Source organism: Pseudophryne corroboree, chromosome 5, assembly GCF_028390025.1.
Source record: "Pseudophryne corroboree isolate aPseCor3 chromosome 5, aPseCor3.hap2, whole genome shotgun sequence".
Lineage (NCBI taxonomy): Eukaryota > Metazoa > Chordata > Amphibia > Anura > Myobatrachidae > Pseudophryne > Pseudophryne corroboree.
Window position 1 is genome coordinate 599830084 of NC_086448.1, and position 22959 is coordinate 599853042.

At 47.6% G+C, this 22959-nt stretch overlaps 1 protein-coding gene across 4 annotated transcripts in view; it reads left to right on the forward strand.

The window, feature by feature from the left end:
- FAM210A (family with sequence similarity 210 member A) overlaps positions 1–22959 on the forward strand; it is a 113871-nt gene that overhangs the window by 61852 nt on the left and 29060 nt on the right. For all 4 annotated transcript variants that reach the window (XM_063923406.1, XM_063923404.1, XM_063923403.1 and 1 more), the window contains exon 3: positions 22180–22608. In XM_063923406.1, the coding sequence (XP_063779476.1) occupies positions 22190–22608 (419 nt within the window). In that variant the 5' untranslated portion in view covers positions 22180–22189. The remainder of the gene's footprint in view (positions 1–22179; positions 22609–22959) is intronic.

The following is a 22959-nucleotide window of genomic DNA, read 5'->3' on the forward strand; positions in this document are numbered from 1 at the left end:
GTAAAAAGTCTGTTCAACGGCAAGTTCTTTCGCCAGAGGACCGGGTGCGCGATGGGGAGCAATGTCTCCCCATCGTTCGCCAATGTCTTCATGTTCCAGGAGGAACAGGCAGTTTTCTTTGACGACAGGGCTATAGCCCGACATATACTAATGTTTACCAGGTACATAGACGATTTGTTTCTAATATGGACCGGTGATGCTGGGGAGTTTGAACAGTTGATGGTGGACGTCAATAACAGGCCATCTACAATCAAATACACCTATGCAATTAGTGGGGAGTCCCTCAATTACCTGGACGTAAGAGTGACCATTAAGGACGGCAAATTAATCACAAGCCTATATTCCAAGCCATCGGACAAAAATGTCCTATTGAGAGCCAACAGTCATCATCCGGGATCACTTAAGGATGGACTCCCGAGGTCGCAAATGATAAGGGCCTCCAGGATCATCAGCGACCGGTCCAGTTTGGATCAAGAACTAGAGCACATGGTTACGAAATTCGTCCAGAGGGGATATGACTATCACAAATTGCAGCAGCAGAAAATAGAAGTCATGTCAATACCAAGGGAAACCCTACTCAAACCGGCAGCGCGGAGTGTTAAGGCGGTGATCCCATTCGTCAGCACCTTCAACACAGCTAGCCCGGTAATCCAGAGAGCAACAAGGGCCTTATGGCCAATTGTAGCTTCGGACAAAAAGCTTCCAGCATTTAAGGATAGACGCCTCATGCTATGCTACTCAAGGGGTAAAAGTATAAGGGACATCATCGTACATTCTGACGTCACAGGATTTCAAAACGAGGCAGAAAGGCCCACCTCTTTCTTAACCAAACCACCGGGGTGCTACAGGTGCCTTAAATGCACAACGTGTAACAGTATGATAGTAGGGTCATCATATAAGCATCCCCACAAGGAGAGAACATTCCAGATCAGACATGTGGTGACATGCACGACAACTCACATTGTATATCTGCTAACATGCCCTTGTCATCTAGTTTATGTGGGTAAATCCATTAGGACCTTTAGAGAGTGGATGACCCTGCACAGGTCTGCGATCAAACAGGCATTGGCCGGTAAATCTTCTGAACAACCCGTTGCACGCCATTTTGCACTTATGGGACATTCGCTGAACGACATAAAGCATCAAATTATAGACCATGTGCCTCGCAGTATCCGAGGAGGAGACCGGGATCGCAAGCTTCTACACATCGAATCCAAATGGATCCATGAACTTGGTACAATAAGTCCAGGTGGACTGAATGAGAAATTCTCGTGGAATACCTTTATATGAAAGTGTCATGGACTGTACCGTAGTCTCTTGCCAAAAAAAGTTTTTTTCCATTCTCAACCACCCTACCCCTTCCCCTTTACCCATCTCTTTCTTTCCTTCCCTCCCCGTCCATTCCCTTTAGCCTCCAGACTCTCTCCCCCCCTTTTTCCCTTCCTTTCCTTCCCCCCACCCCCTCCCTTTCCCTTCTTCCCCCCCCCTTACCTTTCCCCCCCTTTTTTTTCCCTCCCTTTACTTCCTTCACCTTCCCTTTTTGTTTCCTTTGTAATTTTGTCTTTTTTTCTCTCACTATAAGCATGAGCCTCAGTGTCCCTTATTAGTTAGAAGGCAAATCCCTATGATTTGGTTTTGTGTTTCATGGATGCAGGCAACATGACTTTGGTTGGGTCTGACATCCCTGTGACCGTGTACTTGTCCATATATGTTTTCTTATTGGCTGTGTTAGCCTATCACCTGGCCTTAAGGCTGTTTTAGCCTACCAAACGAGCATTTTACATTATACTGGTAATATCTATTCACGGTGTCCGTAACCAATCATGGTGCCGGCATCCTGAGACACTTTTCCCTTATAAGCCTCCGTACACTGCTCAGGCACTTTGACATTTAGGACTTTTTCTAGAGTAATGCCCTTATAGTGGTGATGGGACTCTATAATTGTGGGGCGCACAGTTCTTCCTGGTATTATATACACTTGTTTTATTGGCTTTATTTATGTTTCTCCACCGCTTAGGATTGATCGGCGGCGTCCTGGTTGCTATGGCAACCGGCGGGGGCGTAGCAGCAGTGAGGTCATCATGCCGCGACCGGAAGTACGGCGGGATCCTCGGGTCTCCGGTCGCACATCGTGCACTGGCGGGCTTCTCTGGGATATAAGGTATGTTCTCATGCACACAGTTTGTTACACACCTTGACAAAGGGGCATGTGAGCCCCGAAACGTCGGCTACCTTTAAACTTTGAATACACTTTGTCATATATTCAAAATCCTTGAGTGCCGCTGTCTTCTTTTGGAATCTACAAATCTGTTTCAGAAGGCAGCGGGGTAAGAAAGCCAGTCAGGAGAGTGCCGGTCCATTCCTCTCTCTCTCTCTCTCTCTCTCTCTCTCTCTCTCTCTCTCTCTCTCTCTCTCTCTCTCTCTCTCTCTCTCTCTCTCTCTCTCTCTCTCTCTCTCTCTCTCTCTCTCTCTCTCTCTCTCTCTATATATATATATATATATATATATATATATATATATATATATATATATATATATATATATATATATTCCCTTATCCAAAATGCTTGGGACCAGAGGTATTTTGGATATCGGATTTTTCCGTATTTTGGAATAATTGCATACCATAATGAGATGATATGGTGATGGGACCTAAATCTAAGCACAGAATGCATTTATGTTTTATATGCACCTTATACACACAGCCTGAAGATCATTTTAACCAATATTTCTCTAACGTCCTAGTGGATGCTGGGGACTCCGTCAGGACCATGGGGAATAGCGGCTCCGCAGGAGACAGGGCACAAAAGCAAGCTTTTAGGATCACATGGTGTGTACTGGCTCCTCCCCCTATGACCCTCCTCCAAGCCTCAGTTAGGTTTTTGTGCCCGGCCGAGAAGGGTGCAATCTAGGTGGCTCTCTTAAAGAGTTGCTTAGAAAAAGTTTTTAGGTTCTTTATTTTCAGTGAGTCCTGCTGGCAACAGGCTCACTGCATCGAGGGACTTAGGGGAGAGATTTTCAACTCACCTGCGTGCAGGATGGATTGGATTCTTAGGCTACTGGACATAGCTCCAGAGGGAGTCGGAACACAGGGCTCGCCCTGGGGTTCGTCCCGGAGCCGCGCCGCCGACCCCCCTTGCAGATGCTGAAGATGAAGAGGTCCGGAACCAGGCGGCAGAAGACTCTCAGTCTTCATCAGGTAGCGCACAGCACTGCAGCTGTGCGCCATTGTTGTCAGCACACTTCACACAGCGGTCACGGAGGGTGCAGGGCGCTGGGGGGGGGCGCCCTGGGCAGCAATGTATAATACCTGTATGGCGAAAAATACATCACATATAGCCCTTGAGGCTATATGGATGTATTTAACCCCTGCCAGATATCTAAAACTCCGGAGAAGAAGCCCGCCGAAAAGGGGGCGGGGCCTATTCTCCTCAGCACACAGCGCCATTCTCCCTCACAGAAAGGCTGGTGGGAAGGCTCCCATGATCTCCCCTGCACTGCACTACAGAAACAGGGTTAAAACAGAGAGGGGGGGCACTGATTTGGCGATATGTATATATATTAAAATGCTATAAAAGGAACACTTATATAAAGGTTGTCCCTGGATAATTATAGCGTTTTGGTGTGTGCTGGCAAACTCTCCCTCTGCCTCCCCAAAGGGCTAGTGGGTCCTGTCCTCTATCAGAGCATTCCCTATGTGTGTGCTGTATGTCGGTACGTGTGTGTCGACATGTATGAGGAAAATATTGGTGAGGAGGCGGAGCAAATTGCCTGTAATGGTGATGTCACTCTCTAGGGAGTCGACACCGGAATGGATGGCTTATTTATGGAAATTACGTGACAATGTCAACACGCTGCAAGCCGGTTGACGACATGAGAGGGCCGGCGAACAAATTAGTATCTGTCCAGGCGTCTCAAACACAGTCAGGGGCTGTAAAATGCCCATTTACCTCAGTCGGTCGACACAGACCCAGACACGGACACTGATTTCAGTGTCGACGGTGAAGAAACAAACGTATTTTCTTTTAGGGCCACACGTTAAGGGCAATGAAGGAGGTGTTACATATTTCTGATACTCCAAGTACCACAAAAAAGGGTATTATGTGTGAGGTGAAAAAACTACCTGTAGTTTTTCCTGAATCAGATAAATTAAATGAAGTGTGTGATGATGCGTGGGTTTCCCCCGATAGAAAATTATTGGCGGTATACCCTTTCCCGCCAGAAGTTAAGGCGCGGTGGGAAACACCCCTCAGGGTGGATAAGGCGCTCACACGCTTATCAGAACAAGTGGCGGTACCATCTACGGATAGGGCCGTACTTAAGGAGCCAGCTGATAGGAGGCTGAAAAATATCCTAAAAAGTATACACACACATGCTGGTGTTATACTGCGACCAGCGATCGCCTCAGCCTGGATGTGCAGAGCTGAGGTGGCTTGGTCGGATTCCCTGACTAAAAATATTGATACCTTTGACAGGGACAGTATTTTATTGACTATAGAGCATTTAAAGGATGCATTTCTATATATGCGAGATGCGCAGAGGGATATTTGCACTCTGGCATCAAGAGTAAATGCGATGTCCATATCTGCAAGAAGATGTTTATGGACACGACAGTGGTCAGGTGATGCAGATTCCAAACGGCACAAAGATGTATTGCCGTATAAAGGGGAGGAGTTATTTGGGGTCGGTCCATGGGACCTGGTGGCCAGGGCAACTGCTGGAAAATCCACCGTTTTTTACCCTAAGTCACATCTCTGCAGAAAAAGACACCGTCTTTTCAGCCTCAGTCCTTTCGTCCCTATAAGAGTCATATCTGCCCAGGGATAGAGGAAAGGGAAGAAGACTGCAGCAGGCAGCCCATTCCCAGGAACAGAAGCCCTCCACCGCTTCTACCAAGTTCTCAGCATGACGCTGGGACCGTACAGGACCCCTGGATCCTACAAGTAGTATCCAAGGGGTACAAATTGGAATGTCGAGAGGTTTCCCCCCTCGCAGGTTCCTGTAGTCTGCTGTACCAATGTCTCCCTCCGACAGGGAGGCAGTATTGAAAACAATTCACAAGCTGTATTCCCAGCAGGTGATAATAAAATTACCCCTCCGACAACAAGGAAAGGGGTATTACTCCACACTATATGGTGGTACTGAAGGCTAGGTGAGACCTATTCTAAATCTGAAAAATTTGAACACTTGCAAGGGTTCAAATCCAGATGGAGTCACTCAGAGCAGTGATAGCAAAGAACAAGGGGACTATATGGTGTCCCGGGACATCAGGGATGCTTACCTCCATGTCCCAAAATTTGCCTTTTCTCACCAAGGGTACCTCAGGTTCGTGGTACAGAACTGTCACTATCAGTTTCAAGACGATGCCGTTGGATTGTCCAAGGCACCCCGGGTCCTTACCAAGGTAATGACCGAAAGGATGATTCGTCTTCAAAGAAAATGGACGACCTCCTGATAAGAACAAGGTCCAGAGAACAGTTGGAGGTCGGAGTAGCACTATCTCAAGTAGTTCTACGACAGCACGGGTGGATTCTAAATATTCCAAAACCGCAGTTGTTCCGACGACACGTCTGCTGGTCCTAGGGATGATTCTGGACACAGTCCAGGAAAAGGTGTTTCTCCCAGAGGAGAAAGCCAGGGAGTTATCCGAGCTAATCGGGATCCTCCTAAAACCAGGAAAAGTGTCAGTGCATCATTGCACAAGAGTCCTGGTAAAAATGGTGGCTTATTACGAAGCGCTTCCATTCGGCAGATTTCACGCAAGAACTCTTCAGTGGGATCTGCTGGACAAATGGTCCGGATCGCATCTTCAGATGCATCAGCGGATAACCCTATATCCAAGGACAAGGGTGTCTCTCCTGTGGTGATTACAGAGTGCTCATCTTCTAGAGGGCCGCAGATTCGGCATTCAGGATTGGATGCTGGTGACCACGGAGGCCAGCCTGAGAGGCTGGGGAGCAGTCACACAAGGAGTGTGATCAAGTCTGGAGAATTCTCTCCACATAAATATACTGGAGCTAAGAGCAAATTTATAAGGCTCTAAGCTTAGCAAGACCTCTGCTTCAAGGTCAGCCGGTATTGATCCAGTGGGATAACATCACGGCAGTCGCCCACGTAAACAGAAAGGGCGGCACAAGAAGCAGGAGGGCAGTGGCAAAACTGCAAGGATTTTTCGCTAGGCGGAAAATCATGTGATAGCACTGTCAGCAGTGTTCATTCCGGGAGTGGACGACTGGGAAGCAGACTTCCTCAGCAGGCACGACCTCCACCCGGGAGAGTGGGAACTTCATCGGGAAGTTTTCCGCATGATTGTGAACCGTTGGAAAAGACCAAAGGTGGACATGATGGCGTCCCGCCCGAACAAAAAATGGGACAGGTATTGCGCCAGGTCACGAGACCTTCAGGCGATAGCTGTGGACGTCCTGGTAACACCGTGGGTGTAACAGTCGGTGTATGTGTTCCCTCCTCTGCTTCTCATAACCAAGGTATTGAGAATTATAAGACATAGAGGAGTAAGAACTATACTCGTGGCTCCGGATTGGCCAAGAGGGACTTGGTAACCGGAACTTCAAGAGATGCTCACAGAGGACTAATGGCCTCGGGAGCTAAGAAGGGATTTGCTTTCAGCAAGTACCATGTCTGTTCCAAGAGGAACCGTGGCATCGGCCTTTAAGAAAGGACCTGCTCCAGCAGGGACCTTGTCTGTTCTAAGACTTACCGCGACTGCGTTTGACGGCATGGCGGTTTGAACGCCGGATCCTAAGGGAAAAGGCATTCCGGAAGAGGTCATACCTACCCTGGTCAAAGCCAGGAAGGAGGTGACCGCACAACGTTATCACCACATGTGGTAAAAATATGTTGCGTGGGTGAGGCCAGGAAGGCCCCACGAAAAAAAATTTCAACTAGGTCGATTTCTGCACTTCCTGCAAACAGGAGTGTCTATGAGCCTCAAATTGGGGTCCATTAAGGTTCAAGTTTCGGCCCTATAGATTTTCTTCCAGAAAGAATTGGCTTCAGTTCCTGAAGTCCAGACGTTTGTCAAGGGAGTATTGCATATACAGCCCTTGTGTGCCTCCAGTGGCACCGTGGGATCTCAACGTAGTGTTGGGATTCCTCAAATCATATTGGTTTGAACCACTCAAATCTGTGGATTTGAAATATCTCACATGGAAAGTGACCATGCTGTTGGCCCTGGCCTCGGCCAGGCGATTGTCAAAATTGGCGGCTTTGTCTTACAAAAGCCCATATTTGATTTTCCATTCGGACAGGGCAGAACTGCGGACTCGTCCCCAGTTTCTTCCTAAGGTGGTGTCAGCGTTTCACCTGAAACAACCTATTGTGGTGCCTGCGGCTACTAGGGACTTGGAGGACTCCAAGTTGCTAGACGTTGTCAGGGCCCTGAAAATATATATATATATATATATATATATATATATATATATATATATATATATATATATATATATATATATAATTATATAATATAATTCCAGGACGGCTGGAGTCAGAAAGTCTGACTTGCTGTTTATATTGTAGGCACCCAAAAAGCTGGGTGCTCCTGCTTCTAAGCAGACTATTGCTCGTTGGATTTGTAGTACAATTCAGCTTGCACATTCTGTGGCAGGCCTGCCACAGCCAAAATCTGTAAATGCCCATTCCACAAGGAAGGTGGGCTCATCTTGGGCGGCTGCCCGAGGGGTCTCGGCTTTACAACTTTGCCGAGCAGCTACTTGGTCAGGGGCAAACACGTTTGCAAAATTCTACAAATTTGATACCCTGGCTGAGGAGGACCTGGAGTTCTCTCATTCGGTGCTGCAGAGTCATCCGCACTCTCCCGCCCGTTTGGGAGCTTTGGTATAATCCCCATGGTCCTGACGGAGTCCCCAGCATCCACTAGGACGTTAGAGAAAATAAGATTTTACTTACCGATAAATCTATTTCTCATAGTCCGTAGTGGATGCTGGGCGCCCATCCCAAGTGCGGATTGTCTGCATTACTTGTACATAGTTATTGTTACAAAAAATCGGGTTATTATTGTTGTGAGCCATCTTTTTTAGAGGCTACTTCATTGTTATCATACTGTTAACTGGGTTCAAATCACAAGTTGTACGGTGTGATTGGTGTGGCTGGTATGAGTCTTACCCGGGATTCAAGATCCTTCCTTATTGTGTACGCTCGTCCGGGCACAGTACCTAACTGAGGCTTGGAGGAGGGTCATAGGGGGAGGAGCCAGTACACACCATGTGATCCTAAAAGCTTGCTTTTGTGCCCTGTCTCCTGCGGAGCCGCTATTCCCCATGGTCCTGACGGAGTCCCCAGCATCCACTACGGACTATGAGAAATAGATTTATCGGTAAGTAAAATCTTATTTTTTTATAACTTTGTGCATTAAACAAAGTGTGTGTACACTCACACAATTCATTTATGTTTTATATACACCTTATACACACAGCCTGAAGGTCATTTAATACAACATTTTTAATAACTTTGTGTATTAAACAAAGTTTGTGTAAATTTAGTCATCAAAAAACAAAGGTTTCACTATCTCACTCAAAAAAGTCCGTATTTCGGAATATTCCGTATTTCGGAATATTTGGATATGGGATGCTCAACCTGTGTGTGTGTATGTATATGTATGTATATATACAGATATATAGATATAGATAGATATATATATATATATATATATATAGATAGATAGATAGATAGATAGATATAGAAAAGCGCTGTTTTAACTGGGAATTTTGTTTCCCGTGTCAGGTGGCGCTGGGTGTGTGCTGGCATACTCTCTCTCTCTGTCTCTCCAAAGGGCCTTATTGGGGAACTGTCTCCATATAGATATATCCCTGAGTGTGTGGGGGTGTCGGTACGGGTGTGTCGGTATGTCTGAAGCGGAAGGCTCATCTAAGGAGGAGGTGGAGCAGATGATTGTGGTGTCTCCATCGGCAACGCCGACACCTGATTGGTTGGATATGTTGAATGTTTTAAATGCAAATGTGTCTTTATTACATCAGAGATTGGACAAAGCAGAGTCCAGGGATAGATAGAACAGGGAGTCAATCCATGGCTTTGACTGTGTCACAGGGCCCTTCAGGGTCTCAGAAACGTCCCTTGTCCCAAGTAGCAGACACTGATACCGCCACAGATTCTGACTCCAGTGTCGACTACGATGATGCGAGGTTACACCCAAGGGTGGCCAAAAGTATTCATTATATGATTATTGCAATAAAGGATGTTTTACATATCACAGATGACCCCTCTGTCCCTGACAAGAGGGTACACATGTTTAAGGAAAAGAAACCGGAGGTAACCTCCATCTCATGAGCTGAACGCGTTATTTGAAAAGGCTTGGGAAACTCCAGACAGAAAACTGCAGATTCCCAAGAGAATTCTTATGGCGTATCCTTTCCCTGCGCAGGACAGGTTACGGTGGGAATCCTCACCCAGGGTAGACAAGGCGTTAACGCGCTTGTCCAAAAAGGTGGCGCTACCGTCTCCAGACACGGCAGCCCTCAAGGATCCTGCTGATCGCAGACCGGAAACTACCTTAAAATCAATTTATACACATACGGGTGCCTTGCTCAGACCGGCAATAGCGTCGGCTTGGGTTTGTAGCGCTGTAGCGGCTTGGACGGATACTTTGTCAGCTGACATTGATACCCTGGATAGGGATACCATTTTATTGACCTTAGGTCACATTAAAGACGCAGTCTTATATATGAGAGATGCTCAGACAGACGTTGGTTTGCTAGGTTCGAGAGCCAACGCCATGGCGATTTCTGCTAGGCGAGCCCTGTGGACCCGCCAATGGACGGGTGATGCCGACTCAAATAGGCATATGGAAGTTTTGCCTTACAAAGGTGAGGATTTATTTGGGGAAGGTCTCGCGGACCTGGTTTCCACAGCTACCGCGGGTAAATCTACTTTTTTACCTTATGTTTCCCCACAGCAAAAGAAAACGCTGCAATATCAGATGCAGTCCTTTCGGTCGCATAAGTCCAGAAGAGGTCAGTGCTCTTCCTTCCTCGCCAGAGGTAAGGGTAGAGGGAAAAGACTGCCTGCTACGGCTAGTTCCCAGGAGCAGAAGTCCTCCCCGGCTTCTACTAAATCCACCGCATGACGCTGGGGCTACACTGAGGGAGTTCGCGTCGGTGGGGGCACATCTTCGACTCTTCATCCACGTCTGGGTTCAGTCAGACGTGGATCCTTGGGCAATGGAAATTGTATCCCAAGCTTACAAGCTGGAATTCGAAGACGTGCCTCCTAGCCGGTTTTTCAAATCGGCTTTACCAGCTTCTTCCCCAGAAAGGGAGATAGTTTTAGCTGCAATTCAAAAACTGTGTCAACAACTAGTGGTTGTCGAGGTTCCTCTAGTTCAACAGGGGAAGGGGTACTATTCAACCCTATTTGTGGTCCCGAAACCGGATGGCTCGGTCAGACCCATTCTAAATTTAAAATCCCTAAACCTGTACTTGAAAAAGTTCAAATTCAAGATGGAATCGCTCCGGGCAATTATCTCCAGCCTGGAAGGGGGGGATTTTATGGTGTCACTGGACATAAAGGAGGCATACCTTCATGTCCCCATATATCCCCCTACAGGACTGTCATTACCAGTTTCAGATGTTGCCGTTTGGGCTTTTCACGGCCCCGAGGATTTTCACCAAGGTAATGGCGGAAATGATGGTGCTCCTGCGCCGGCTGGGAGTCACAATTATCCCGTACTTGGACGATCTCCTAATAAAAGCGAGATTGAGAGATCACTTGCTGAAAAGCGTGGCGCTCTCCTTTAGAGTGCTGCAGCAACATGGCTGGATTCTGAATCTACCAAAGTCACAGTTGGTTCCAACAACTCTGCTATCTTTCTTAGGCATGATTCTGGACACGGAACAAAAGAGGGTTTTTCTCCCGATGGAAAAAGCCCAGGAGCTCCAGAACATGGTCAGAGACCTGTTAAAACCGAAAAGAGTGTCAGTCCATCAATGCACTCGAGTACTGGGAAAAATGGTGGCGACCTACGAGGCCATCCCCTTCGGCAGGTTTCATGCGAGGACGTTTCAGTGGGACCTTCTGGACAAGTGGTCCGGATCCCATCTTCAAATTCATCAGAAAATAAGCCTGTCCCCCAGGGCCAGGGTGTCTCTCCTGTGGTGGCTACGGAGTGCTCACCTTCTAGAGGGTCGCAGGTTCGGCATTCAGGACCAGGTTCTGGTGACCACGGACGTGAGCCTCCGAGGATGGGGAGCAGTCACACAAGGAAGAAACTTTCAGGGACTATGGTCTAGCCAGGAGGCTTGTCTACACATCAACGTACTGGAATTGAGGGCCATATACAACAGCCTACGTCATGCGGAGAATCTTCTTCGCGACCTACCGGTTCTGATTCAATCAGACTACGTCACAGCCGTGGCTCATGTAAACCGCCAAGGCGGGACAAGGAGCAGAGCGGCAATGGCGGAAGCCACCAGGATTCTTCGCTGGGAGGCATTTCACATAAGCGCTTTGGCAGCAGTCTTCATTCCGGGAGTGGATAACTGGGAAGCAGACTTCCTCAGCAGACACGCTCTCCATCCAGGAGAGTGGGGACTTCATCAAGAAGTTTTTGCAGAGATAACAAGTCATTGTGGACTTCCTCAAATAGACATGATGGCGTCACGCCTCAACAAGAAGCTTCGGAGGTATTGTGCCAGGTCAAGGGACCCTCGGGCAGTAGCAGTAGACGCCCTGGTGACACCGTGGGTGTTTCAGTCGGTCTATGTGTTCCCCCCTCTTCCACTCATCTCAAAGATATTGAGAATCATATGACGAAAAAGCGTGCGGACAATACTCATTGTTCCAGATTGGCCTCGAAGGGCCTGGTATTCAGATCTTCAGGAAATGCTCACAGAAGATCCGTGGCCTCTTCCTCTCAGAGAGGACCTGTTGCAGCAGGGGCCCTGCGTGTTCCAAGACTTACCGCGGTTACGTTTGATGGCATGGCGGTTGAACGCCGAATCCTAGCTGGGAAAGGCATTCCAGAAGAAGTCATCCCTACTCTGATAAAGGCTAGAAGGAGGTGACGGCGAAACATTGTCACCGTATCTGGAGAAAGTATGTATCTTGGTGTGAAGCCAAGAATGCTCCTACTGAGGAATTCCATCTGGGCCGTTTTCTCCACTTTCTACAGACAGGAGTGGATATGGGCCTAAAATTAGGCTCCATTAAGGTACAGATTTCGGCCCTATCAATTTTCTTTCAGAAGGAATTGGCTTCTCTCCCAGAAGTCCAGACTTTTGTAAAGGGAGCGCTGCACATACAGCCTCATTTTGTGCCTCCAGTGGCACCATGCGACCTTAACGTGGTGTTACAGTTCCTAAAATCTCACTGGTTTGAACCTCTTCAAACGGTTGAATTAACATTTCTCATTTGGAAGGTGGTCATGTTGTTGGCCTTGGCATCTGCAAGGCGGGTGTCCGAATTGGCGGCTTTGTCTCACAAAAAGCCCCTATCTAATTTTCCATGTGGATAGAGCGGAATTAAGGACTCGTCCTCAATTTTTGCCTAAAGTGGCTTTGTCATTTAATATGAACCAACCTATTGTGGTACCTGTGGCTACAGATGACTTGGAGGATTCCAAGTCCCTTGATGTAGTCAGGGCCTTAAAAATTTATGTAGCCAGGACGTCTCGGTTTAGGAAAACAGAGGCACTGTTTATCCTGTATGCAGCCAACAAGGTTGGCGCTCCTGCTTCTAAGCAGACCATTGCCCGCTGGATCTGTAACACGATTCAGCAGGCTCATTCTACGGCTGGATTGCCGTTACCAAATTCGGTAAAGGCCCATTCCACTAGGAAGGTGGGCTCTTCTTGAACGGATGCCCGAGGCGTCTCGGCATTACAGCTTTGCCGAGCGCCGACTTGGTCGGGTTCAAACACTTTTGCAAAGTTCTACAAGTTTGATACCCTGGCTGTTGAGGACCTCATGTTTGCTCAATCGGTGCTGCAGAGTCATCCGCACTCTCCCGCCCGGTCTGTAGCTTTGGTATAATCCCCATGGTCCTTACGGAGTCCCCAGCATCCTCTAGGACGTAAGAGGAAATAAGATTTCTCTAACGTCCTAGAGGATGCTGGGGACTCTGTAAGGACCATGGGGAGATACGGGCTCAGCAGGAGACATGGGCACTTTAAGAAAGAATTTAGTTCCTGGTGTGCACTGGCTCCTCCCTCTCTGCCCCTTCTCCAGACCTCAGTTTGATTCTGTGCCCAGAGGAGCTTTTCAGTGAGCTCTCCTGAGTTTGCTAGGTTTTTTATTTTCAGGGAGCTCTGCTGGCAACAGACTCCCTGCATCGTGGGACTGAGGGGAGAGAAGCAGCCCTACTCTCTGAAGCTAGGTTCTGCTTCTTAGGCTACTGGACACCATTAGCTCCAGTAGCACCCTCGCCATCCGTCCCAGAGCCGCGCCGCCGTCCCCCTCGCAGAGCCGGAAGACTGAAGCCGGGTGAGTATGAGAAGCAAGAAGACTTCACAGGCGGCAGAAGACTTTGTGATCTTCACTGGAGGTAACGCACAGCACTGCAGCTGTGCGCCATTGCACCACACGCCTACACATACTCCGGTCACTGTTAGGGGGGGGGGCGCCCTGGGCAGCATTTGGGACCTCATTCTGGCAAATGAACACACATATACAGCTGGGCACTGTATATATGTAGGAGCCCCCGCCAAAGAAATAAAATTTAAGCGGGACGGAAGCCCGCCGCCGAGGGGGCAGGGCTTCTCCCTCAGAACTCACCAGCGCCATTTTTTTTCCACAGCACGCTGAGAGGAAGCTCCCCAGGCTCTCCCCTGCTGATACACGGTAGAAGAGGGTTGAAAAGAGAGGGGGGGCACATAATTAGGCGCAAAAAAGTATATAAACAGCAGCTACTGGGTTAACATTAAGTTACTGTGTTATTCCTGGGTTATATAGCGCTGGGGTGTGTGCTGGCATATTCTTTCTCTGTCTCTCCAAAGGGCCTCGTGGGGGAACTGTCTTCAGAAAGGACATTCCCTGTTTGTGTGGTGTGTCGGTACGCTTGTGTCGACATTTCTGATGTGGAAGGCTATGTGGGAGAGGAGCGGGAGCAAATGAATGTGGTGTCTCCGCCGATACCTGATTGGATGGATATGTGGAAGGTTTTAAATGATAATGTAAATTCCTTGCATAAAAGATTAGACAAGGCTGATGCATTGGGACAGGCAGGGTCTCACCACGTGCCTGATCCTATGTCGCAGGGACCGTCTGGGTCTCATAAGCGCCCACTATCACAAATTGTTGACACAGATACCGACATGGATTCTGACTCCAGTGTCGATTACGATGATGCAAAGTTACAGCCAAAGTTGGCTAAATCACTCAGATATATGATTATGGCAATTAAGGAAGTTTTGCACATCACAGAGGAAACCCCTGTCCCTGACACAAGGGTTTATATGTATAAGGGAAAGAAACCTGAGGTAACTTTTCCCCCCTCACACGAACTGAATGAGTTATGTGAAAAAGCTTGGGAATCTCCAGATAAAAAACTGCAGATTTCCTAACGGATTCTTATGGCGTATCCTTTCCCGCCAACGGACAGGTTACGATGGGAATCCTCCCCTAGGGTGGACAAAGCTTTAACACGCTTATCCAAAAAGGTAGCCCTGCCGTCCCAGGATACGGCTACCCTCAAGGATGCAGCTAATCGCAAACAGGAGGGTACCCTGAAGTCCATTTATACACATTCAGGTACCTTGCTCAGACCGGCAATCGCGTCAGCCTGGGTCTGTAGTGCAGTAGCGGCATGGACTGATACCTTATCAGAGGAGTTTGATACCCTAGATAGGGATACTGTTTTATTGACCCTGGGGCATATTAAAGACGCTGTCCTTTATATGAGAGATGCTCAAAGAGACATTAGTCTGCTGGGTTCTAGAATAAACGCTATGTCGATTTTCTGCCAGAAGGGTCCTGTGGACTCGGCAATGGACAGGTGATGCCGACTCTAAACGACATATGGAGGTTTTACCTTACAGGGGTGAGGAATTGTTCGGTGAAGGTCTCTCGGACCTGGTCTCCACACCTACGGCTGGAAAGTCAAATTTTTTGCCTTATGTTCCCTCACAGCCTAAGAGAGCACCGCATTATCAAATGCAGTCCTTTCGTTCACAAAGAAACAAGAAAGTCCGAGGTGCGTCCTTTCTTGCCAGAGGGAGGGGCAGAGGAAAGAAGCTGCACAATACAGCTAGTTCCCAGGAACAGAAGTCCTCCCCGGCCTCTGCAAAATCCACCGCATGATGCTGGGGCTCCACTGGCGGAGTCGTGGCCAGTGGGGGCGCGTCTTCGGAATTTCAGCCACATGTGGGTTCACTCCCAGGTGGATCCCCGGGCAATAGAAATTGTGTCTCAGGGTTACAAGCTGGAATTCGAAGAGGTTCCTCCTCGCCGGTTTTTCAAATCGGCCCTACCGTCTTCCCCCCTAGAGAGGGAGATAGTGTTAAATGCAATACAAAAATTGTATCTTCAGCAGGTGGTGGTCGAGGTTCCCCTCCTTCAACAGGGAAGGGGTTATTATTCGACCATGTTTGTGGTTCCGAAACCGGACAGTTCGGTCAGACCCATATTGAATTTAAAATCTCTGAACCTATACTTGAAGAGGTTCAAGATGGAATCGCTAAGAGCGGTCATCGCCAGCCTGGAAGGGGGGGATTTTATGGTGTCACTGGACATAAAGGATGCGTACCTTCATGTCCACATTTATCCACCTCATCAGGCGTACCTAAGATTTGCGGTACAGGACTGTCATTACCAATTTCAGACGTTGCCGTTTGGTCTCTCAACGGCTCCGAGGATTTTCACCAAGGTAATGGCGGAAATGATGGTGCTCCTGCGCAGGCAGGGATTTCACAATTATCCCGTACTTGGGCGATCTCCTCATAAAAGCGAGATCAAGAGAGCAGTTGCTGAACAGCATATCTCTTTCACTGAAAGTGTTACAACAACACGGCTGGATTCTCAATATCCCAAAGTCGCAGTTGGTTCCTACGACTCGTCTGCCTTTCTTGGGCATGATTCTGGACACGACCCAGAAAAGGGTTTATCTTCCGATAGAAAAAGCCCAGGAACTTATGACTCTGGTCAGGAACCTTTTGAAATCAATACAGGTGTCCGTGCATCATTGCACTCGAGTCCTGGGAAAGATGGTGGCCTCATACGAGGCCATTCCCTTTGGCAGGTTCCATGTGAGGACTTTCCAATGGGATCTGTTGGACAAGTGGTCCAGCTCACATCTACAGATGCATCGGTTGATCACCCTGTCCCCCAGGGCCAGGGTGTCACTCCTGTGGTGGCTGCAGAGTGCTCACCTTCTCGAGGGCCGCAGATTCGGCATTCAGGATTGGATCCTGGTGACCACGGACGCAAGCCTCCGAGGTTGGGGAGCAGTCGCACAGGGAAGAAATTTCCAGGGTCTTTGGTCAACTCAAGAGACTTGTCTGCACATCAACATCCTGGAACTAAGGGCCATATACAACGCCCTACGTCAAGCGGAGGCCTTACTTCGCGACCAACCAGTTCTGATCCAGTCAGACAACATCACCGCAGTGGCTCATGTAAACCGCCAAGACGGCACAAGGAGCAGAGCGGCAATGGCGGAAGCTACCAGGATTCTTCGCTGGGCGGAGAATCATGTAAGCGCACTGTCAGCCGTGTTCATTCCGGGAGTGGACAACTGGGAAGCAGACTTCCTCAGCAGACACGACCTACACCCGGGGGAGTGGGGACTTCATCCAGAAGTCTTCGCACAGATTGTGAGTCGGTGGGAACTGCCACAGATAGACATGAGGGCGTCCCGCCTCAACAAAAAGCTAGAGGTATTGCGCCAGGTCCAGAGGCCCTCAGGCAGTAACGGTAGACGCCCTCGTGACACCGTGGGTGTTCCGGTTCGTCTATGTATTTCCTCCTCTTCCTCTCATACCCAAGGTGTTGAGAATAGTAAGAAGAAAAGGAGTGAGAACAATCCTCGTTGTTCCAGATTGGCCACGACGGACCTGGTATCCAGATCTGCAGGAAATGCTCACGGAAGATCCGTGGCCTCTTCCTCTAAGGCAGGACCTGTTGCAACAGGGACCCTGTCTGTTCCAAGACTTACCGCGGCTGCGTTTGACGGCATGGCGGTTGAACGCCGGATCCTAGCGGAAAAAGGTATTCCGGTTGAGGTTATCCCTACGCTGATAAAGGCTAAGAAGGCGAAGATATGTTTCTTGGTGTGAGGCCAGGAATGCTCCTACGGAAGAATTCCATCTGGGCCGTTTCCTTCACTACCTACAAACTGGAGTGGATTTGGGCCTTAAATTAGGCTCCATTAAGGTCCAGATTTCGGCCCTATCTATTTTCTTTCAAAAAGAATTGGCTTCTCTCCCAGAAGTTCAGACTTTTGTGAAGGGAGTACTGCATATTCAGCCTCCGTTTGTGCCTCCGGTGGCGCCTTGGGACCTTAATGTGGTCTTGGACTTCCTAAAGTCACACTGGTTTGAACCACTGAAAACGGTGGAGTTGAAATATCTCACTTGGAAGGTGGTCATGTTATTAGCCCTAGCTTCGGCTAGGCGAGTGTCGGAATTAGCGGCTTTATCACATAAAAGCCCCTATCTGGTTTTCCATATGGATAGAGCGGAATTGCGGACACGTCCTCAGTTCCTGCCAAAAGTGGTTTCATCCTTTCATATGAACCAACCTATTGTGGTGCCTGTGGCTACACGGGACTTAGAGGATTCAGAGTCCCTTGATGTGGTCAGGGCTTTGAAGATTTATGTAGCCAGGACAGCTAGAGTCCGAAAAACAGAAGCGCTGTTTGTTCTGTATGCAGCCAACAAGCTTGGCGGCCCTGCTTCAAAGCAGACTCTTGCTCGCTGGATCTGTAACACGATTCAGCAAGCGCATTCTACGGCTGGTTTGCCGTTACCAAAATCGGTCAAGGCCCATTCCACTAGGAAAGTGGGCTCTTCTTGGGCGGCTGCCCGAGGGGTCTCGGCACTACAGCTGTGTCGAGCTGCTACTTGGTCGGGTACAAACACCTTTGCAAAATTCTATATGTTTGATACCCTGGCTGAAGGAGGACCTTATGTTTGCTCAATCGGTGCTGCAGAGTCATCCGCACTCTCCCGCCCGTTTGGGAGCTTTGGTATAATCCCCATGGTCCTTACGGAGTCCCCAGCATCCTCTAGGACGTTAGAGAAAATAAGATTTTACTTACCGGTAAATCCCAAGTGCGGACTTCTTCTGCAATACTTGTATATAGTTATTGCAGAAGAAGTCCGCTGGTATGAATCTGGTATGAATCTTGCCCTTGGATTTACAAAAATCCTTTCCTCGTACTGTCCATCTCCTCTGGGCACAGTTCTCTAGCTGAGGTCTGGAGGAGGGGCATAGAGGGAGGAGCCAGTGCACACCCATCTAAAGTTCTTTATAGTGCCCTTGTCTCCTGCAGAGCCCGTCTATACCCCATGGTCCTTACGGAGTCCCCAGCATCCTCTACGGACTAGGAGAAAAAGATTTACCGGTAGGTTTAAAATCTAATTTTTTTGTGTATAAAACTGAGAATTACTCAGAAGACTCTTATGCCTAGAATACAATAACACAGATCAAAAAGATTATATGTAGGAACAAACGACCATTAAAGAGCAGGCTGGTGTGGCATATAAATCAGACAATCCTTTGTGTATGTGTTTTATGCTACAATAATTATTAAAAAAATAATAATCAAAGTCTCCTAGGATTCTAATGGGCCCTACACACTGGGCGATATTTCTGAAAGATATGAACAATCTCGTTCATTAATGAACGAGATACCGTTCGTATCTTTCAGTGTGGAGGCAGCAACGATGAACGATGCGCGGCCCCGCGCTGGTTCATCGTTGGTGCCCCGTCGCTTGTGCTTGCAGGCCAATATGGACGATCTCGTCCATATTTGCATTCACTGCTATGGAGCCGGGTGACGGGGGGGAGTGAAGAAACTTCACTCCCTCAGTCACCTCCACCCATCCCCCCCCCCCCCCTGCCGTCAGGTCGCCCGTCTTCCGTATCGGCGGTTGGGCAGCTCGGCGGCGGGTTGCGCGGTGTGTAGTGCCCTTTACTCCGGTATATGTAGTGTAAACTAAATGCGTTTAGTATTTTCGGACTTATTAGGGAGATTGAAAAGCCAATCTGATAACAATATCTATGGAATCATTATCAGATTGGTGATAAATAATTGTCATATCTAGTTGATGATCTCTGAATCCTGCAGAGCCACACTGTTAAAAGCCACTAGCGGCGCTTCTGTATTACTACACTCCAGCAGCTAGATTCCTGCATGTATCCCTGTGTTCAGCCTCAGCTGCTGCATAAATAGTAGTTTGCTTCTGTGTGTCTAGCTGTCCAGCTGCACGTCCTTTACTTTAATAATTACCTCTCTGGATTCCTGGGGCTGATTGGAGCAGCCACATATGTATTCCCTTCTTGGTCACTCCCAATCTCCTGGTGATAGTTCCTGCTACATGTGAGAACCTGTCAGCCCACTGAACTCCTCAGATTTAAATACCCTGTCCAGATTGTGTCCCTGGTTGGATCCAGCTTGCTTAGAATACAGGTTTTGTGTGGAACTTCCACACAGGCTCTTGCCTTTCGCACTTATTTCATTATTGTTACTACCTTGTGCATTGTTGCATTTATATACGGTTTGGTTGCTTAAATCACGCTGTGCATTGTTGCATTTACATACAGTCTGTGTTCTATACCACCCTGTGCATTGTTGCATTTACATACAGTTTGTGTTAATTATTATTCCAACCTGTGCATTGTTGCAATCACGTGCATTTGTTTATTATCTCTGTCTGTGCATTGAACAGAGTTATCAAAGTTGTGTTCAGTGAACGTCTGACCGTGCTGCATTTACTCTTGCCCAGCCTCCAATAGTCGCCTTGTCCTTGCATAAGACCTGGGGGCATCTGAGTACGGGGTGGACCTAATTCACCCTGGAAAGGCGGCTGCTAAAGGTGAAGCCTAGCCTCACAGGAGGCTAAAAGACTGATGGGCAAGGGTAATTGCGTGAGCATCACTAAGAACCACCTGGTAGCTCTTAGAACACCGTAGTCCACGTAAAACACACATTTCTGCCAGCCTTTCTTGGCCTTCCGCAACCCATCATTATATGTGATTGCCTCGAGAACTGCTGTTCCACTACTAGAACGACATCATTTGTGTTGTCAAATCGCGTACCCCGAACTGGCTTCTTCACCTCAACGAAGAGAAAGATGTAGCTGGTTGTGAGATTAGGGAGGATTGGGCAAAATGGCCACACGTTTCTGCTTCCACAGTGGATGCTTGGGCGGAATGTGCGGGTGCATTGTCTGCTAGGAGATGAATGCCTTTGTTGATTTGTACCATGGTGTTTTTCTTTATCTGCTTCTCACAATTTCTGCAGTAGGGTGCAGCAGTAAGCGCTGGTGATGGCCCGACCTTTCAAAAAGGTAATCAGGATAATGTCACAACAGACCGAAAAAATGGACAGCATGACATTTTCTGCGCCTTTTCCTTTTTGGGAGGGGGGTGTTTCCACTCCTTGCTCATTTCTTTGGTCTTCGGTAGACCCAGCAGTCATTCATAGTTATGTGAGGCGTGCAAAGAAATTCTCTTCAACCTTCTCCAACAGAGTCAACAGCAGCTGAAAAAGTTTGCTTGTGAAATGGAGTCAGCAAGCGGGGAACCCATCCTGATGGCACTTTAGACGTGCAGTGGCTCTTGCATAATCTTCCACACACTTCGATAACTAAGACAAACTTCTTTCATGATCATTAAATAGTTAGTCTTCTGTCTTTTGAGTACAAGAACCTCCATTGAGGGACTCCCGGATCAAGGCTTATCTGAGAGGGACATGTGTCCAGTTTTAAAGTTCCTTTTCCACCTCACAACAGTGTCGTATGATGGACTTTCATCACCATAGACAGCCACCATTTCATCATGGATTTGGCGGGCGCTGTTACCCTGCAAATGGAGGAACTTAGTAACACTGCAGGCTTCAGTTTTCTCCATCATGCAGGTTACTGACATCTACCATCTCATGAAAGTAAACAAGCTGACATAAGTAGCTGTAATTTACATATCATGCACATAAGGTTCAATGATTATGTTGATCAAATTACAGGACATCTGGATATCTCAATATGACTTCATGGTGATAATGAAAACTTTGATATCCCCTCGTAATTCATATGGTCGTGTCTGATTACATAGAGGCTGGTGAAGGGCAGATATAGATATACAATATATATATATAATGTAGTTCTTATCTTCCCTCTTTACGTATGCCAATGTGCAAGCCATACTGTCAGTAGTATTGTGACTTGAGTGATTTTGTGTGTGTGTCTGCAGTTGTTACTCTGAGTATAAGTACCAGGACCCCATGAGTTGGGTCCAGCGCACTTACTGTAATGTTTACAGCTTTGTATGACATTGTGACCAGTGTGCCGCCGATAATCAGCTGCTCACATATTTGCCCATTACGATTGGCTCAACATCGCAACTACTAATGCTCCCCTCTGATTGGTGCAAGGAAAAACATGCTATGTTGTTGGTCATGATGTTCCATTCCAGGACAGCTCATCTCAAGCCAATAATTGACTTGCCACCTTAGTTTCCTGCAAGTGCACCTTGGAAACACTGTATGCGTTTTACACAGACGGTCGCTGCTATGCTTTTACTGGGTTCTGTTACACAGGGGGTAATCTGCAAGATATTACTCTCTGGCCCTTTGTAGAGAACTGTTGTCCCTGAGGGAGCACCACTCTGATGTTGTTTCCCACATTAGACATAGAGACAGTACTTCTACCTTCTAATGTGTAGAGACCACAGACCACGAATCACTAACTCTATGGCAGGCGGTTCAATAAAACTCTAATAGCCTGCAATGTAGTGTTGTCTGTAGCCTCAGTAACTGAAATCGTTTGCTAGACTGGCTTATGGTTAAAATAAAATAATTGTGTCAAACATAAAACATTCATGTTGGAAGCGCAAATAGGATAGAACTGGTTTAAAATGAGCCCAGAATGGAAGGGACTGTGGGAGAATGTAATTGTGAATGCATATTTTAGTCTTTATATATGTGAACATGTGCTAATATCTCTTGTGGTTGTTTCCCCTTCTTTGCTTATAGACTTGTCAGCATGCATCTACTGAGGACTCTACATCTGAGATGTATTCCAGCCAGTATATTCTCTGTGTCTACCTCGTCATTACAAGCATTTAGGCAGCAGAGGAGACATCTCCTTGCAGCTAGGGTTGGATGCCAGATCTTAGTGGAAAAGCAAAGGCTTCACTCATTCCCGGGGCCAGAATCACCACGTGACCAAAAATCCCATCAAAGTCCTTTTCCCGATACCGATAACTCACTCAAAGGTAAAGAAGCTCTCACCACAAAAGACCCTATTGATGCTGCAGATGACACAGATCCTTTTCAAGACAAGTCCATCGGCCTAGTCCAGAGGTTTAAAAAGACTTTTAAACAGTATGGAAAAGTTATGGTTACCGTCCATGTACTGACATCCAGTGTGTGGATTGGAGCCTTTTACTATGCAGCCACGAAGTAAGTGTCTTTAGGGAAATTCATCAAAGCACATTTGTGTTGTGTTTAGTAAAATGTAAATTGGATTAGCTCACAGTCCTATTCTGTACGGAGTAATAAGGAAGCTCCCAGCACCTTATGTTAGCAGTCCTGATTTTCAGCTGATTCTTTTGGCAAAAGAGTGTAGCCTCATTCAGTATATACGTGGTGCGGTTTAGGTTGATCTGATGGCCTGATTCAGGTTTGTATGGTATTGCATAGCTGCAGGGAGGACGCTGTGCAATACATGAAACTAATATAATGCTGCAAGAGGCGTCTGTAGGAAAAAGCCACCTCCCGCCAGCATCTACGATTAGAGTTCTGCGTCCGAAG